Genomic DNA, 16,354 nt, shown 5'->3' on the forward strand with positions numbered 1-16,354 from the left:
TTTGAAGCTGTTTTTATGACTTTTCTTAATTTGTTATTTAACTATTCCACTATAATTCAGGAATTATGACATATATTATGTATTTGATTTATTTTTAGGATATATTAAACTATAATGTGTGTATGCGCAAATATTTTCTAATCTTTTTTGTTATATATATTTTAAAATTTTATTATAAATTTAATTATTATATATAATTTATAACTTAATTTCAGTTAATGTTTTATTTATTATTCTGATTAAATTCTAATTATCAAGTTATTTATGGCTTAAGATCATGTTTTTATATTATCTTCTATTATTTATTATCATCATTTTACAAACGTTATATTTGCCTCGTTATCCTCACATTTAAAGGTTCATAGTTCTTAAAATATACATACCACAAGAAAGTTATTCTTATTCACATCAGTACCACTAAAAGGAAAACATGTTGTGTCAAATGCCGGGTGTCACTAATCAATTAATCATACTTTCCCATGGTCAACAGGATTTAGCAAGGAATCAATTCAAGAACGTATATATATGGGTTCGTTTGGATAAATTTAAAATAAATGCTTAAAAAAATGGAGTAGAAATTAGAAACAAGTTTAGACTTATAAGTGATTAAAGTGTTTGGGAAATAAGTAGAAGCCGTAAAACAAAATCTAATATTTCTATCTTTTTACATGTACTTCCCAACTTATTACACAAACAGTACCAATAATAAATGTTTATAACTTATAACTCCAGAAGTTGAGCTTAAAAGCTCCCCAAACACCAACTATAAGAACTTTAATTATGAGTTGAGTGTGCCAGCAGTATGACAGTGTTCATACAATCTTCTGATCATGTTTTCCTTAAGACTTAAGAGTGATTAACCGACATTAGGTCATAAGGTAGGGGTTTGAGGGTGGCAAAGAGCAGAGGCACCGCCATTTAACATAAAATAATTTGAAGAATATGTTTTGAAGGTAAATGTTCGGCAAAACACTGATACATAATTACAAAACGGTATGGGCAGGTAATAAAAAATTAAAATGTTTCCTGCAGATTCAGAAGCTGTTCTATCTATGTCGAATGCTGTTTGCCGCCCACTTTTTGCTTCACCTGTTCTACCTTCGCCTTTAAGTTTACAAGGTTGTATTGTATAATTTATGTGCACGTGAACATGGTTTTCAATAAGTTTGGCAATCGGTGTCTATGATCAGTTAGTGGCTGACATGAGTTAATAAGATAATTTGGATGTTAAAATGTTTGTATAGATAATTTTGATGATTTATAAGTTATTAAAAATATAATAATAAATATTATTTTTTTATTATAATAAAGTTTAAAAAAATTAATTTACTGAAAAAAACTCAAATTAACATTTGGTTTAAGTCAGTTTCCGACTTATTTATAACTTTAAACCGACTTTTGACTTATTACACAAACATACATTTAAAATCAATGGCTTAAATTCCGGGTTTTAAACCCCTCTACGTAAAGATAAAGCTTTATTTAAGAGAATTTGATATTTGTATAATATTTTTAATATTAAGTATATAACAAGAATACCATTCTTTATAAAAATAAGTAATTTGTATGATATATTGAAATAAATCTTTTAGATCTATTGTTTCCTTTTACAAACAAGCATTTTTTTTTCCATTTCTGTGTGAAGTTTTTGTGTAAAAATGTATGTGCATATATTTTTAGTATTTTATTCATTTAAATAAATATTTCAATATTATTCAAAAATAATAATATGTATATCACAATTGTTTTCTTCCTCACAACATTCGGGAGTAACTATTAAGTGAAAAACTGTGGATCTTTGGTGCGTGTTTCTACCCCCAGTTTTGCAGTAGTTTTGAGTCTGGTCGACCCTGATTCTTGGTGGGGAGTATTAGGGATGGGTCTGAAGTCTGAACTTGCATTAGGGGTTTGAAATGAAAGCTACATTGGCAACATGACTGTTTTGTCACAGACTTTAAACACAGAGTCTAAATCATTTTTGATTTTAAATGAAAAGAGTTTGTTTATATAATAAATAAAAATTGAATTTAAAAATTAAAAAATATATCAGAAAAGTGATTTAAAAGAGAAAAAAGGAGAGGTATTTTATGAATCACTTATTCTATTTTTATGATTTTGTATAATAAAATTGATATTATTATTTAAATTAATAATCTATCAAATTTCTTTTTATTTATTATATTTTACTAACTCATCATATGAAAGATAAATTAATATGGATATCTTAACTGGACAAAGTATAAGTTATTATTTTAAATTTATCCGGCGTCGAGTTAAACCAGATGTCGGTAAAAGTAGATTGTCAAAATTAGCTAAACTTTTGTGATTAGCCCAACATCGAGTTCCTTTGACATGAAACATGAACACTGTCGTTCAGAAGGTCAGGTGTAATAGAGCGAGTGTCATTTTGTAAAGAGTTTGATTTAATTGAGAATTTACGGTCAAGATCAAACAGTCTTATTATTTTCACCCTCAAATCTCAAGACAACGTGCCTCCCAGCAAACTGTTTGGTTTTCCCTCAACTATTTCTTTCAGCAAGCAGGTAAAGCCATACAAGAATGCAAAGGACTTCTCTCAGAAGCTCTTTCAGAAACATTACTTTCGTACTCCAGATGGCAATCTCTCTCACCATTTCCACCCACAAAAGTGGTACATGCCTCTCCGGCTCTCCCCTTGCTTCAATATTATCGCAGGAATAGATAAATGGTTTTTTATGGAATTGATGAGCAGCTATAATCCATAAGGAAGCATGAGAGCATCCCTTTGGCTAGGCCTTTTGTTAAACTGTTCAGCTGAAAGTCTATCTGCAACCCCTTTGGCCATTACTTCAGCAATTAACTGATCCATACACTCTTGTTAGATCAATACCTGATTCAACAATTCCAGTCGAGGGTCTTTTCCAGTTGCTACACTCCCTATCAACAGTGGGCATTATCGCCTCACATTAAACTCCTAGCTTGCATGCTCCTCCTAGTTAAATCATCTTTCCTGTGTTTCTAGTTTTCTAGCAACGGTAACATCCTATATCTGTGTTCTTTGACCCGACTAATGCCAATGGAGTTGAAAGGAATACAGAGATATACATTTATTTCAAAAGAAACATAAATCTCAGAAATATTGTCAGGTAGCCAGATCATATATAAATCACACTGTAGTATGGTTTACCAGAAAAGATAGATAGATATCCACAAGTAATTAAAAAAGGTTAATTGTATATTATTTTCTTCTATTCTATGATAAAGAGGTTACTATCAATGTAATACAAAATTTACTGAATATTTATGGTGCTGAAAGAAATGAAAAACTCTTAAAGGAATTTGCAACAAAAACTGGGACATGCTGGAAACTTTCAAACCAGATTAAATACAAGATACTAAACAGGATGCAACACAATACAAGTTCGACCCTTACAAATTAGGACATCCAACATGACCTCTACCACCACATTCTGAGCACATAATGTTACCAGTTCCACCGCAACCTGCATGAAAATATTAAGCATATTAAAAAAAAGTGCATAATAAATTGTAAAATTTCTTACATAAAAAAACACTTGGTAATCAAATATATACACAAGGTATATGTCAAGTATGAAGCAATGCAGCATTACAAAGCATTAAAGCAGAAATAAGAAAACTTCTACTGCTTTGCGAAGTAAAGAAAATACTCATGAACTAGGTCATACTGTTTGAAACATTTTATTATACTGAAAAGAATAAATTAACAAACAGCTCTATCACTGTGTGCAAGAGCTTCCATAAGATAAAGGTCAAATTCCATTATATATGCCAGATTAAATAAAAGATAACAGAAAGCGGCAGACGTTACATTACATTCTAACAATATTCACAGTCCCTAATCTGGACTTCTTGTAATAAAGTAAGGGTTCAAACATATTGTAAATGTATGTAGTATTATTTTTTATTCTTCATATTTACTATGACACCCTTACTAAATGTTTCTACAAGGTTGCATATATTCACAAATTGGAGCATGCAACACAAACATATACACAAAAATACTTTGCAGCCTCCCTTTTAAAAAAAATTCCTAAGTCTCTGTGATCATTGAACTTTAAGATCTCATGGCAGCAATTTAGTGGAGAGTTGGCAGTAATATAGGGTGATTTTTGGAATTAAAAACACAGTCCCCATGAAACGCTCCATATCTGAAAATTGGACATTTTCCACCAAGATAACTTATTGTACGGAAGATACAACTACTACATTAGTTTGTCGAGAATACCTAAATGAGTTTGTCACCAAAACAAACGATTACACACCACAGTAAGAACCTTGACAGCCATGCCTTTACATGTGCCATGTAAGCATGTGACAGCACATGATAGTACTATACATTTCTTAATTTTGATCAGAGAATCTTAAAACATGAGTCAACTTTCTATGTACATCCTACTTAGAGATCTCCAACCCAACACCAAAACTCTAAAATGGTGTAAAAATAACACCAAATGAATAGTGTGACACCAATTTGGTGTCAATTTTCATTTGGTGTAGTTTTTACACCATTTTAGAGTTTTTCAAAATACCAAGTATACCCTTATGTTTGTTAATAAAACAAATTTGTTCCATCTATATCCCATCTATATCCTATCATATCAACAAATTTTTTTGAAAAGTTTAGAGGAATATATCTAGTTATAACAAAAGATTCTTTTTGGTGCAACATATAGTGCAAAGGGTTGGAGTAGTTATTATGAATGGTGTAATTCTTACACCAAAATAGTGTAAAAGTTACACCAAAATGGTTTCATGGGTTGGTGATGGTCTTATGCAAACATATGATATATTAGACCATCTTACCCGTTACACTATTTTGGTGCAACTTTTACATTATTTTGGTGTAAAAACAACACCATTCAAAAAATCTCCTCCAACCCACTTGCATCCCCCTTCTCGACGTTCCCGGAGGGCGGCTCTTCACTTGGTGTTCACTATTCCAGGGTCTTGGCACTAACAATGGCGCGGACTTTCCCCCCTATATATTACACACCAAAAAAATATGTTTTCTATGACAAGATACATTCCCTCTTAACTTTTCAAGAGTATATGTTCTGTTGGGATATAAAAGAATATAAATAGGACATGGATGGAATAAAGTTTTTGTTATCAAACATAAGGCTTGGAGTTCTGAAAAATTCTATAATGGTGTCACACTATTCATTTGGTGTACACTGTTGTGGAGCTAAGTTGGAGTAACTTTTACACCAAAAGTTACAACATTTTGGAGTTTTCGTGTTGTGTTGGAGATGCTCTTAAATCCACGGCAAGCAAAAAAGAAAAAAAATAATTGTTAAACAAACTAATGACCTACTAAAGAATATTAAGTCATGATTTTCATGTTGGTCGAGTAGTCTTGACTAGTTGATTAAGCGATGAAGGGATATCGACTAGCTGAATGTCTTTCGATCGAATAGTCGAGTAAGCGGTTAACTAGTCGAGCTGCAGTTTTGACTTCGTGCATATTTCGTTCTGCATTTCTATTCTATTTTTCTGCAGATTATTGCTTCTGCTCTGCTTTTTTGCAGATTATTACTTCTGCTATGTTTTTCTGCAATCTGCATTGTGAACAATTAATTCTGCATAATTTTGTTGCTGCACTGCACTACCAGAACCAGTTCATACTTCATCACAAACTAGATCATATCACAGTATCACACAATTGTTATTTGTTAATTGTGACATATTTTACAAGATCACAAGTACTTTCTTTTGTTGTTATTTGTTAACTCTTTCAGCTTTTTCTCATTCTTTTAAGTGTTTGATCCTTAATTCCTTAGATTATGAAATAAACCGTCGTGGAAGGTGCTAGAAATTAGAAACCTACCTTACATCATGTATATTTAATGTATTATGTATATTATATTTTAAAGCTTAGTCTACAACTATTCTACAACTAATTGACTAGTCATCTAGCCGGAGGTCCATCAACTCGCTTCGACTTATCAACGTGAGAACCATGATGCGGGATAATCAAAACTAAACCCATAAACTGTTGAAATAACCTTAAACTTATAGTTATTACTAGAAAATCTAGGGTACAGAAATGATGCTTAATAAAAACACAGCAAGCAAACAAGTGTTCCACAGCATAGAGATAAAAGCATATTTCTAAGTTATGAATTTAAGCCTTTTGACATGGATAGGAGAGCATGAGGTTACCTAGACATCGGATTTTGACAATAATTCCCTGACTCTCCATTATAGAGTCCACGTATAAGCCGGAACCAGAGCAAGTGGCACAAAGTACAGCACCTTTGGCCTCGCATTCAGGACACCTGGTATTATCTCCAACATCCTTTTGAGACAAGGATATACCAATTGGCTTCTCAATAATCTCCTCAGGTATAGCTTTGTCGTAACAGAACAAAGACTCAGGGTTTCTATTTTTCCCAAACGCATTCCTAACTACGCATGATCGACGCTGCAGAGAAAAAAAATAAAACTGAAAAAGTGTTTGTTACAGCTATATACGAGTAATCAAACACAACTTTCATTCATTCATCTACTCTATTGAAATGAATTGAACCTAAAGCTCCAACGCGCAAAATAAGACATTCCTAATTCCTAGTCAATTTAACATATGAGCTTGCAGCATGTCATGTCATATATTACTCTTCCCTATTACATAATTCTATCATCTTGAATTGTTGTTTTGCGTGTTGAACTGTTTTTACTCTTGTTTCTTAGTACTAAGATCCAATTAATTAGAATAAAATGTATACAATCTTGTCTATAATGATAAATTAGACTGTTAAAAAAAGATATAGATAAACGGAAACCTGAAGAAGCTGGGGCGGAGAAGACGAGAAAGGAGCGGCGGAGATTCGAGGAACGCCTCCGTGAAGTGAATTGGTGAGAAAACAACAAGTATTAGTTTGTGTAGCAATCATATTTATCGAATAATTCATTTGTATCGGAAATGAAACAACAGGGGGTGGGAGCTACAGAGGATAACTGGTTCATGGGTTTGGATTCATCAAATTGTAGTCTCGTTTCTCTCTGTCTCTTGTTACACACCAGCAGTCTCGTACGGTGAAGTTAACCGGGAATTAAATGAATTGATAGGAGATTAATAAATTAATTGAATATTGTTGTAATGTTCTGGTTTGTGGGAGGTATCGGGTTCAAGCCCCTGTCAACCCCAATATTTTCAAAATTTAAAATGGACACGAAGGTAATTTTTATCGGACACGAAGATAATTTATACCTCAAAGATGGACGCCGTGAGTGAGAGGTGTATTGAAATATAAGTCTAAGATCCATAAAAGCATTTCCAATGGTGTTCTTAAATTCTTATTTAAAAAATTTTAAATATATTATAATATGTGACTCCTAATAAGTTAATATATTGAATATCATAACAACTCCAACCAACTCTTTATACTTGCTCTTTATTCAAATTTTATTATTAGTTGAGTGGAAAGTTGGAAAGAGAACTTGATTGAAGTGAATAGAAACAGAAAAAAGTGATTTTTTAATTCTATGAAAATGAGTTAAGAACACTTAAATGCTCTTTAAAAGAGAGGAGAGGGAATAAGTTCTTAACTTTTTAAAGAGCTACTAGCAGTCCACTGGAGTTCTAGTTTTTCATATCCTCTTTAAATGTAGAGTTGAGAGTTTATTTGAGGAGTCTATTGGAGATGCTCTAAAGGAGCTTTCTCTAAGAGCATCTCCAACAGACTCTTAGAATCGCTCTTAGATATAATATAAATTATTAGCTCTTAGCAATTTAGTGTACATGTACTCCAACAATGTTCTTTATATCCACTCTTTATTTGTTTTTATATTATTAAAAGTACATTGAACTCATAAGAAGACAAAAAAAAGTGGAAAGAAAGAGAGAAAGTGTAACAAACTTATAATAAAATATTAGTTAAGAGCTATCTAGTGGCTCCTACAATTGAGTAGAGAGAAGAGACTCTTAAGCTTTTAAAAAGCTTCTAAGAGTTTGTTGGAGCTCAAAATTTAGCATGACTCTTTATTTTTTAATTTAAGAGCTCAAATAAAGAGTTTATTGAAGATGCTCTAAGAGCATCTCCAATAACCTCTTAAATTGGCTCTTAAGATCAAAAATAAGAAGAATAACGAAAAAGTGAGCTCCAATAGACTCCTAGTGGCTCCTAAAAACACTAGGAGCCCCTTCTCTCTCCTCTCTTTTAAGAGCAACTACATGTCTCTTAACTTGTTTTTTTAATACAATATTCACTCTCACTCATGTGACTTTGAACTTTTATGATAGTGGAGTTTAAATAATAATAAAATATGATGTTAGGAGTGAGTATAGAGAGCATTATTGGAGTTCAAACTCTTTGTAATGTACTAACTTCTTAGGAGCTTATTATTTTATATTATATATAGGAGCCAACTAGGAGACTATTGAAGATGCTCTGACACCTTAAGATTTTAGATGAAATGGTTCTCTACAAATATTTGTTCATTAAATTAAAAACCAGGATTAATTTAAACACCAACTTTTAGAACAAAACATAACAGATTATTAAGCAGCTATTTAGAAGGTTAATTATCAAGTGCCGCCTCCAAATATATGAAGTGAGTCACCGAGACAAAACTGACTCAACAAAATCACACATTTGAAAAATTTTATCAAATATATCACTATGTCGTCGTTAGTCGAAATTCTTAAAATACTATATATTTAGTTTCACATATTTTTTTACTAATGGTATTACTTCCAAATAAAAAATTTTGAGTTCTAGTATTTTAGATAATATTTTTAGATTTTTTAAAAATTATCTACTCTTTATTTTTATATAATCAAACAACAATCAAAAAATTAAAAATAGACAGTTGATAAATTTTTAAAAATCTAACAATATTATCTAAAATAGTAGAACTTGAAACTTTTTATTTGGATGTAAAATCAACCATAAAAAAGGTGTGAAACTCAATATCTGATATTTTTAAGAATTTCGACTAACGATAGAGTGATATTTTTTGTACAAATTTTTAAACAAGTGACTCATTTGAGTCAGTTTTGTAATCGGTGACTCACTTGATAGATGCAATAAGTGACTTTTTGATGATTAACCCCTTAGATTATATACTCAACCACAAATGGGTATCACTTTTTCTTTGTCACAAACTTAAATTTTATAATTTTATATTCAATAATCTTGAATAATTTTTTTTAAACATGTAAAAGACATAAATAATAGTTACAATCTTATTAATTGTATATTGTATATACATATATATTTATAGTATAATAAACTCAATACTTTTTTTGAGAAAATATTCAAACTTTTAATATTAATTTTAGTTTTTCGATGCAACACTTCGCATATCGTAAGCCTTTGAAAATATCACATTTCAACTATCTCAATCTCTTCAACATAATTATATCCAAACTTAGATTGATGACTAATTTATCGAACCTCCACATGTCTTCTGTAGAAAGATTACACATCATTTATTATTATGATATATTATATTTATAACTATTTAAAATATTAATAGCATACTACTTTTAAATTGTAGCTAACCAATATAGTCAATACCATCGAAGAATAATGTCTTACAAGTTCAACAAAATTTACATAATATTTTACTAGTCGAATTTAGCCGATCATTATAGCATGCGTCATTGGACATACCCTTTTTTTTTGTCAAATTTACCAAAATTTGATTAAATACTGTACATAAAATATAAATAAATGTAATAACATATGTATCACTAGTTATCTACTTTAATATGTATTTTTCAAATCTTGTAAATTATAAAAAAATATAAATAAACGGCAGTCAAAGTTTGGTCAATTTGACCACAAAAAAATCAAAATAAGACAAGAGATTTGGGACGAGCTATTATTTTCATCAGTATCTCACTAAAAAAATTCTCTTCCTTGGATTTTATGTTATTTTATTTTAATAAAATATATACAAACACGTTTTCAATAATATTTTATTAATAAATATATCTTTCTTATTTTATATAATATACATAAATATTATATATTGACTCGTGTTACTTTGTTTTTGCTCGATCTTTATATATCTTTATGTTTGAAAGAGATTGTCGAAAGGGTCGTGTATCTCCCGATATATAAGACATTTTAGCTATAATTTTGATGAAAGGGATTTCATAGAGTCATCGGTGGATAATAGTTTTATCTTTATGTTAGATATAATTGATGATTACTAATATTCTTAAAGTCTGTTTTAGAACAGGAATCATCAGAGTTTAATATGGAAGCTGATCAGAGTTTAGTAAAGTCTGACAGAGTTTGATAAAGTCTGACAGAGTTTGATAAAGTCTGACCAGAGTTTACATAGTCAAGATTCGTCAGAGTTTACACGTGGAAAGAGCTCAGAAGCGGATATACTTCAAGGAAGGATAGAAGCTGAGGAGTGATTTGCTGACTATGGAAACTAAACAGAAAACTGGAGCAATCTTTGATTGATAGAATTATTAGCTGATTTATAGGATATCAAATCAGAGATTGATTTTGTAACTGTGTCTATATAAACACAGATTAGGGTTACTCTAGAAGAGTTGAGTTATCGAGTATATTTTACAGAACCCTAGCAGCTCTTAGTGATACATTATAAATCACTAAGAGAGTTTTTGTAACCATTCAAGCTTTGTGAATATAAGAGTTTACTGCTTTCAATCTCTTACATTGTCTTACTGTGTTACAGATTGTGATCACTATATCAGATTATATAGTGAATTTATAGGACCTAACACTTTAATTAGTTTATATACAGTGTATTTATTCTATGAAGACATTCTTTTTCTCTGTTGAATTTTTTGGAGTTAAATATCAAATAAGTGATTGACTACGTCGAAGAAAACTCAAATAGGTCACTCATGCAAATTTGACTCAAACTGATTCTTGATTAACTTAACGTGATCATTTCGTTAAAGTCGAAAATTAAAATTATCCAAAATTGAAAAATGGTAACATAAAGTTGGTTTTTGGCTCCAATATGATTACTAAAAATTCCTGTTTTGCTCAGGGAATCATGATAAAATTGAGTTTTAATTCTTTGAAACCTAAAAAATAGAAATAATTAAATCTAGATTTTATCATGATTCCGTGAACCAAATAGCAAGTTTTAGTAACCATGTTGAAGTCCAAAACGAGCTCCACTCTCTTGTGTTACCATTTTTCAATTTTAGATTATACCCCTGAGGACATCCTGTCAATTAGTAAAGACTCAAAGGTGAAACACCTTTTGCACAGTGCTCTTGATAATGCAATGTCTAATAGGGTAATTGGGTGCAAAACTGCTAAACAAATCTGGGATGCTCTGGAAACCAGATGTCAAGGAACTCAGGCCATTAAGAAAAACAGAAAAACAATCCTTACACAGGAGTATGAGCACTTTGACTCAAAATCTGGTGAGTCTCTGACAGATCTGTATGACAGATTTGTCAAACTGCTGAATGACTTATCTCTGGTGGACAAGGAATATGATCTTGAAGACTCAAACCTCAAATTTCTTCTGGCTCTTCCTGAAAAGTGGGATTTGAAAGTCACCACAATAAGAGACAATCTTGATCTTGGAGAAATGTCTCTTGATGATGTTTTTGGAAGACTGAAGACCCATGAACTTGAGATGGAGCAAAGAAGTAAACGTCATGGGGGCAAATCAAAGTCTGTTGCTCTGAAAGTACAAGAGGAAGCTGCTAAGAATAAAGGACAAGCTCATGTCACAAAGTCTGACATTGAGTCATCAAACTCTGATGACTTAAACTCTGATGTCTCAGACTCTGATGACAGTGATGATGAAATGATGCAGTTAGCAGCATTGATGGTGAAAAGCTTCAAGAAATTGGCCTACAAAAAGTTCAACAAAGGCAAAAGTTTTTCAAGGAAAGACAGAAACTCTGACAAAGTTTATGATAAGAAGAATTTCAAGAAGAATGAGGGCAAGGAAGGGAAAGCTGGAAAAGCTGACAAATATACCTGTTTCAACTGTGGTGAAAAGGGTCACTTTGCATCTGAATGCAAGAAAGCCAAGAAAGAAAAAGAAAAAGCCTTTATCACCAAGAAAGGAAACTGGACAGATACATCTGATTCAGAAGAAGAAGTCAATTATGCTCTGATGGCAAACACTGACAACAACTCTGAATCTACTGCAAAGGTACCTCATTCTACTCTTGCCTTTGATACTGAAGATATAACTGAGTTAAGATTGTTTCTTAAAACTTTGCATATCAGCTTTAGAGATCAGACTTTAGAAAATGAAAGATTAAAATCTGAAACTCTAAGTGTAAAGAAAAGAAATGATTTTCTAGAAAAAGAATTAGTTCAGATGTTGGAAGTTCAGAAAGAAAGAGATGATGCTGTCATTGTCAAAGATGAATTATTAAAGAGGTATGCATCTCTTCAATCAGAACTTGCTAAGGAAAGGGAGATCATAAAAACATGGACTAATTCAGGCAAAACTACTCAAGATATCTTAGGTAGTGGAAACTGGAAGAAAGGACTAGGTTACACTGATAACTCTGAAGCTGAGTCATCAAAAACAGAGTTTGTTAAAACTCAAAAACCTAAGGTTAAACCTGTCAAATTTGTTGTTGAATCCTCTAAGTCTAAACAGAGTAGACCAAAATCAGAGATTAACAAAAATTTAAAATCTGATAAGCCCAAACAGGTTAACATAGGACTGATGACTCAGAAACAGCTTAAACACAAGCTTAAAGAAGTAAAGTCTGATGACAAAAACAAGGAGCCTAGGAAAAACAGAAATGGCAAGATTGGAATAGACAAGAGTAATAACTACATGCCTGTTCCAAATGCACCTAGGAAGACATGCCATAATTGTGGTAATACTAATCATCTTGCTAATTTTTGCAGGAAGAACAAGGACATTAACTCTTTACCTACAAAGTCTGGAGTTAGAAAAAGTAGTATTAGATATAAACCACAAGATCCATGTTTTCATTGTGGTAGTTTATGGCATTCTATTTATACTTGCAAAGAATATCATAGTTTGTATTATGATTATTATCAATTGAAACCTTCTTTGAAGAAGTTTAATAAAAGCTCTGCAAGTACAAAATCTGTTTCTAGTACAAACTCTGTTGCAAAGTCTGTTAGCTCAAACTCTGATAATAATACCGCTGCAAAAGCTAACAAACTTAATAAGGCCAAGGGATCCAAGCAAGTCTGGGTCCTTAAAACTAACAATTAGTGGTCTTTGTGATTGCAGGGCAACAGGAAGAATATCCTAGTCTTAGACAGTGGATGTTCAGGACACATGACTGGAAATAAGGCCCTGCTGTCAGAGTTTGTGGAGAAGGCTGGCCCAAGTGTTTCTTATGGAGATGGCAACATAGGAAGGACTCTGGGATATGGCAACATCAATCTTGGAAATGTCATCATATCAAATGTAGCTCTTGTTCAAGGGCTAAAACACAATTTACTCTCTGTCAGCCAAATCTGTGACAGAGGATATCATGTTGATTTCTATGAAGAACACAGTGAGATAGTAAGCAAGTCAACAGGCAAAGTGGCAGTGATTGCTCACAGACATGGGAATATTTATGAAATCCACTTGCCTACATACTCTGAAGGAAAAGCAATCTGCTTGTCTACAAGGATCTCTGCAGAAGAAAGTTGGAAGTGGCATAAGAAGCTCTCACATCTGAATTTCAACTCTATAAATGAGCTTATAAAGAAAAAGCTTGTGAGAGGACTCCCTGAATCACTACTCACATCTGATGGATTATGTGATTCATGTCAAAAGGCCAAGCAGAGAAAGACATCCTTCAAAAGTAAGACTGAATTCTCAATAAAGAAACCATATCATCTTCTACATGTTGATCTATTTGGACCAGTTAATGTACCATCCATTGCAAGGAAGAAATATGCTCTTGTCATTGTTGATGAGTATACCAGATAAACTTGGGTATATTTTCTTCACTCTAAAGATGAAACAGCCTTGCATCTGATGGATCATGTAACACAACTGGACCATGGATCTGAAGACAAAGTGAAGATCATTAGAAGTGATAATGGAACTGAGTTCAGAAATTCAACAATGGAAGAGTTCTGCAAAGAAAGAGGTGTAGTGCAACAATTCTCTGCACCTGGTACACCACAGCAAAATGGTGTAGTTGAAAGGAAAAACAGGACTCTTATTGAAGCTGCCAGAACTATGCTTGATGAGGCTAAATTGCCTACTTATTTCTGGGCAGAAGCTGTTCAAACAGCTTGTTTCACTCAAAATGCAACCTTGATTAATAAGCATGGCAAGACCCCATATGAGATGGTGAAGAAAAAGAAACCAAATCTGAAATATTTTCATATATTTGGGTGCAAATGCTTTGTCTTGAAGACTCATCCAGAACAGCTTACCAAGTTTGATTTAAAAGCTGATGAAGGCATCTTTGTAGGTTATCCTCTGATAACAAAGGCCTTCAGAGTCTACAATCTAAGAACCAAGGTGATCATGGAATCCATACATGTGTCATTTGATGACAAGAAAATCATGGGCTTAACAGATATGGATGATCATGAAAAACTGCATTTTGAAAATGAAGAAATATTCTCTGATTCGATAAACTCTGATGAACAGCCAAACTCTGACTGTGAACAAGATACAGCAAACTCTGATGAAAATTTACAAGTTCATGATGATGAAGCACTTGCTGAGGGGGAGCATCAGAATGTTTCAGACTCTACCCAAGATTCATCAGAGAATGCTGACACAAACTCATCAGAGAATACTGATTCAAACTCTGATAGCACAAACTTAGGGGGAGCTACAGAGAATAATCAACAGAATCAGGAGAGCATGGATCAAGGGGGAGGATCCAATGATGAAAATGGTCAACTTCCACATGCTAGGAAGTGGACAAAATCTCACACACCTGATTTAATAATTGGCAATCCAGAAGTAGGTGTGCAAACAAGGACAGCTACAGCAAATGAGTGTTTACATCATTGCTTTTTGTCACAAACAGAACCTAAAAAGGTGGAGGAAGCTCTTCAAGATGCTGACTGGATACAAGCAATGCAAGAAGAGCTGAATGAGTTTGAGAGAAACAAAGTATGGACCCTAGTACCAAGACCTAAAGACAGATCTATAGTTGGTACAAAATGGGTATTCAGAAACAAAACTGACAGTGAGGGTGTCATTACAAGAAATAAAGCAAGGCTTGTGGCAAAAGGGTATTCACAACAGGAAGGTATTGATTATGATGAGACATTTGCTCCAGTTGCAAGATTGGAGGCAATCAGAATCTTTCTGGCCTATGCTGCTCACAAGAAATTCAAGGTATTTCAGATGGATGTCAAAAGTGCTTTTCTAAATGGGAAACTGGATGAAGAGGTATATGTTGAACAACCTCCAGGCTTTGTGGATCCAAAGCATCCAGACTATGTCTATAGATTGGACAAGGCACTTTATGGACTAAAGCAGGCTCCAAGAGCATGGTATGAAACTCTGGCTCAATTTCTTCTTGAGAATGGATTTACCAGAGGTACCATAGATAAAACTCTATTTTATTTGAATCATGGTAATGATCTGCTTTTAGTTCAAATCTATGTTGATGACATTATTTTTGGCTCCACTAATGCTAAACTCTGTCAAAGATTTGCCAAGCTCATGCAGTCCAGGTATCAAATGAGCATGATGGGGGAACTCAGTTATTTTCTGGGTTTACAAGTTAAACAGACTGAAGATGGGATTCTTATAAATCAAGCCAAGTATACCAGAAATCTCTTAAAGAAATTTGGTATGCAAGACAGTTCAGCTGCAACTACTCCTATGGCAACAGCAACCAAACTAGACAAAGATACTGGTGCATCAGTGGATATCACAAACTATAGAGGCATGATTGGATCTCTGCTCTATCTGACTGCAAGCAGACCAGACATCATGTATGCCACATGTCTATGTGCAAGATTTCAGGCAGATCCAAGAGAGCCTCATCTGATTGCAGTAAAGAGGATATTCAGATATCTCAAGGGAACCACATCATTGGGATTATGGTATCCTAGAGAATCAGATTTTAGTCTAATTGGATACTCTGATGCAGATTTTGCAGGTTGCAAAATTGACAGAAAAAGCACAAGTGGGAGTTGTCAATTTCTAGGTGGAAGACTAGTTTCTTGGTACAGCAAGAAGCAGAAGTCTATTTCAACATCAACAGCAGAGTCAGAGTATATAGCTGCAGGCAGCTGCTGTGCTCAGATTCTTTGGATGAAGAATCAACTGTTGGACTATGGGTTATCCTTTTCTAAAATTCCTATTTATTGTGATAACCAAAGTGCTATTGCTATGACAGGAAATCCAGTTCAACATTCTCTGACAAAGCACATCAGTATAAGATATCATTTTATAAGGGAGCATG

General features: G+C 32.9%; 1 protein-coding gene across 2 annotated transcripts; it reads right to left on the reverse strand.

The window, feature by feature from the left end:
• Positions 1–3,193: 3,193 nt before the first annotated feature.
• LOC108220925 (protein BUNDLE SHEATH DEFECTIVE 2, chloroplastic) lies at positions 3,194–7,082 on the reverse strand. Of its 2 annotated transcripts, none has more exons than XM_017394821.2 (3): positions 6,804–7,082; positions 6,184–6,445; positions 3,194–3,482 (listed from the first exon to the last, which is right to left on the reverse strand). In XM_017394821.2, exons 1-3 carry the CDS (start codon positions 6,930–6,932, stop codon positions 3,409–3,411), a joined length of 465 nt encoding a protein of 154 aa, XP_017250310.1. In that variant the 5' UTR covers positions 6,933–7,082; the 3' UTR covers positions 3,194–3,408. The 2 variants fall into 2 exon arrangements, with proteins under 2 accessions (XP_017250310.1, XP_017250309.1); XM_017394820.2 differs by having other exon boundaries at positions 6,184–6,466; positions 6,804–7,080.
• Positions 7,083–16,354: the final 9,272 nt, after the last annotated feature.

Source organism: Daucus carota, chromosome 5 (genome assembly GCF_001625215.2).
Source record: "Daucus carota subsp. sativus chromosome 5, DH1 v3.0, whole genome shotgun sequence".
Classification (NCBI taxonomy): Eukaryota; Viridiplantae; Streptophyta; class Magnoliopsida; order Apiales; family Apiaceae; genus Daucus; species Daucus carota.

Coding starts and splice junctions, on each gene's coding strand:
- LOC108220925 (XM_017394820.2), bottom strand. CDS start 6,932: ATGAATTATTCGATAAATATGATTGCTACACAAACTAATACTTGTTGT. Junction 6,467..6,803: donor CTCCGCCCCAGCTTCTTCAG/GTTTCCGTTTAT, acceptor ACACTTTTTCAG/TTTTATTTTTTTTCTCTGCA. Junction 3,483..6,183: donor TGTCAAAATCCGATGTCTAG/GTAACCTCATGC, acceptor ATTTTCATGCAG/GTTGCGGTGGAACTGGTAAC.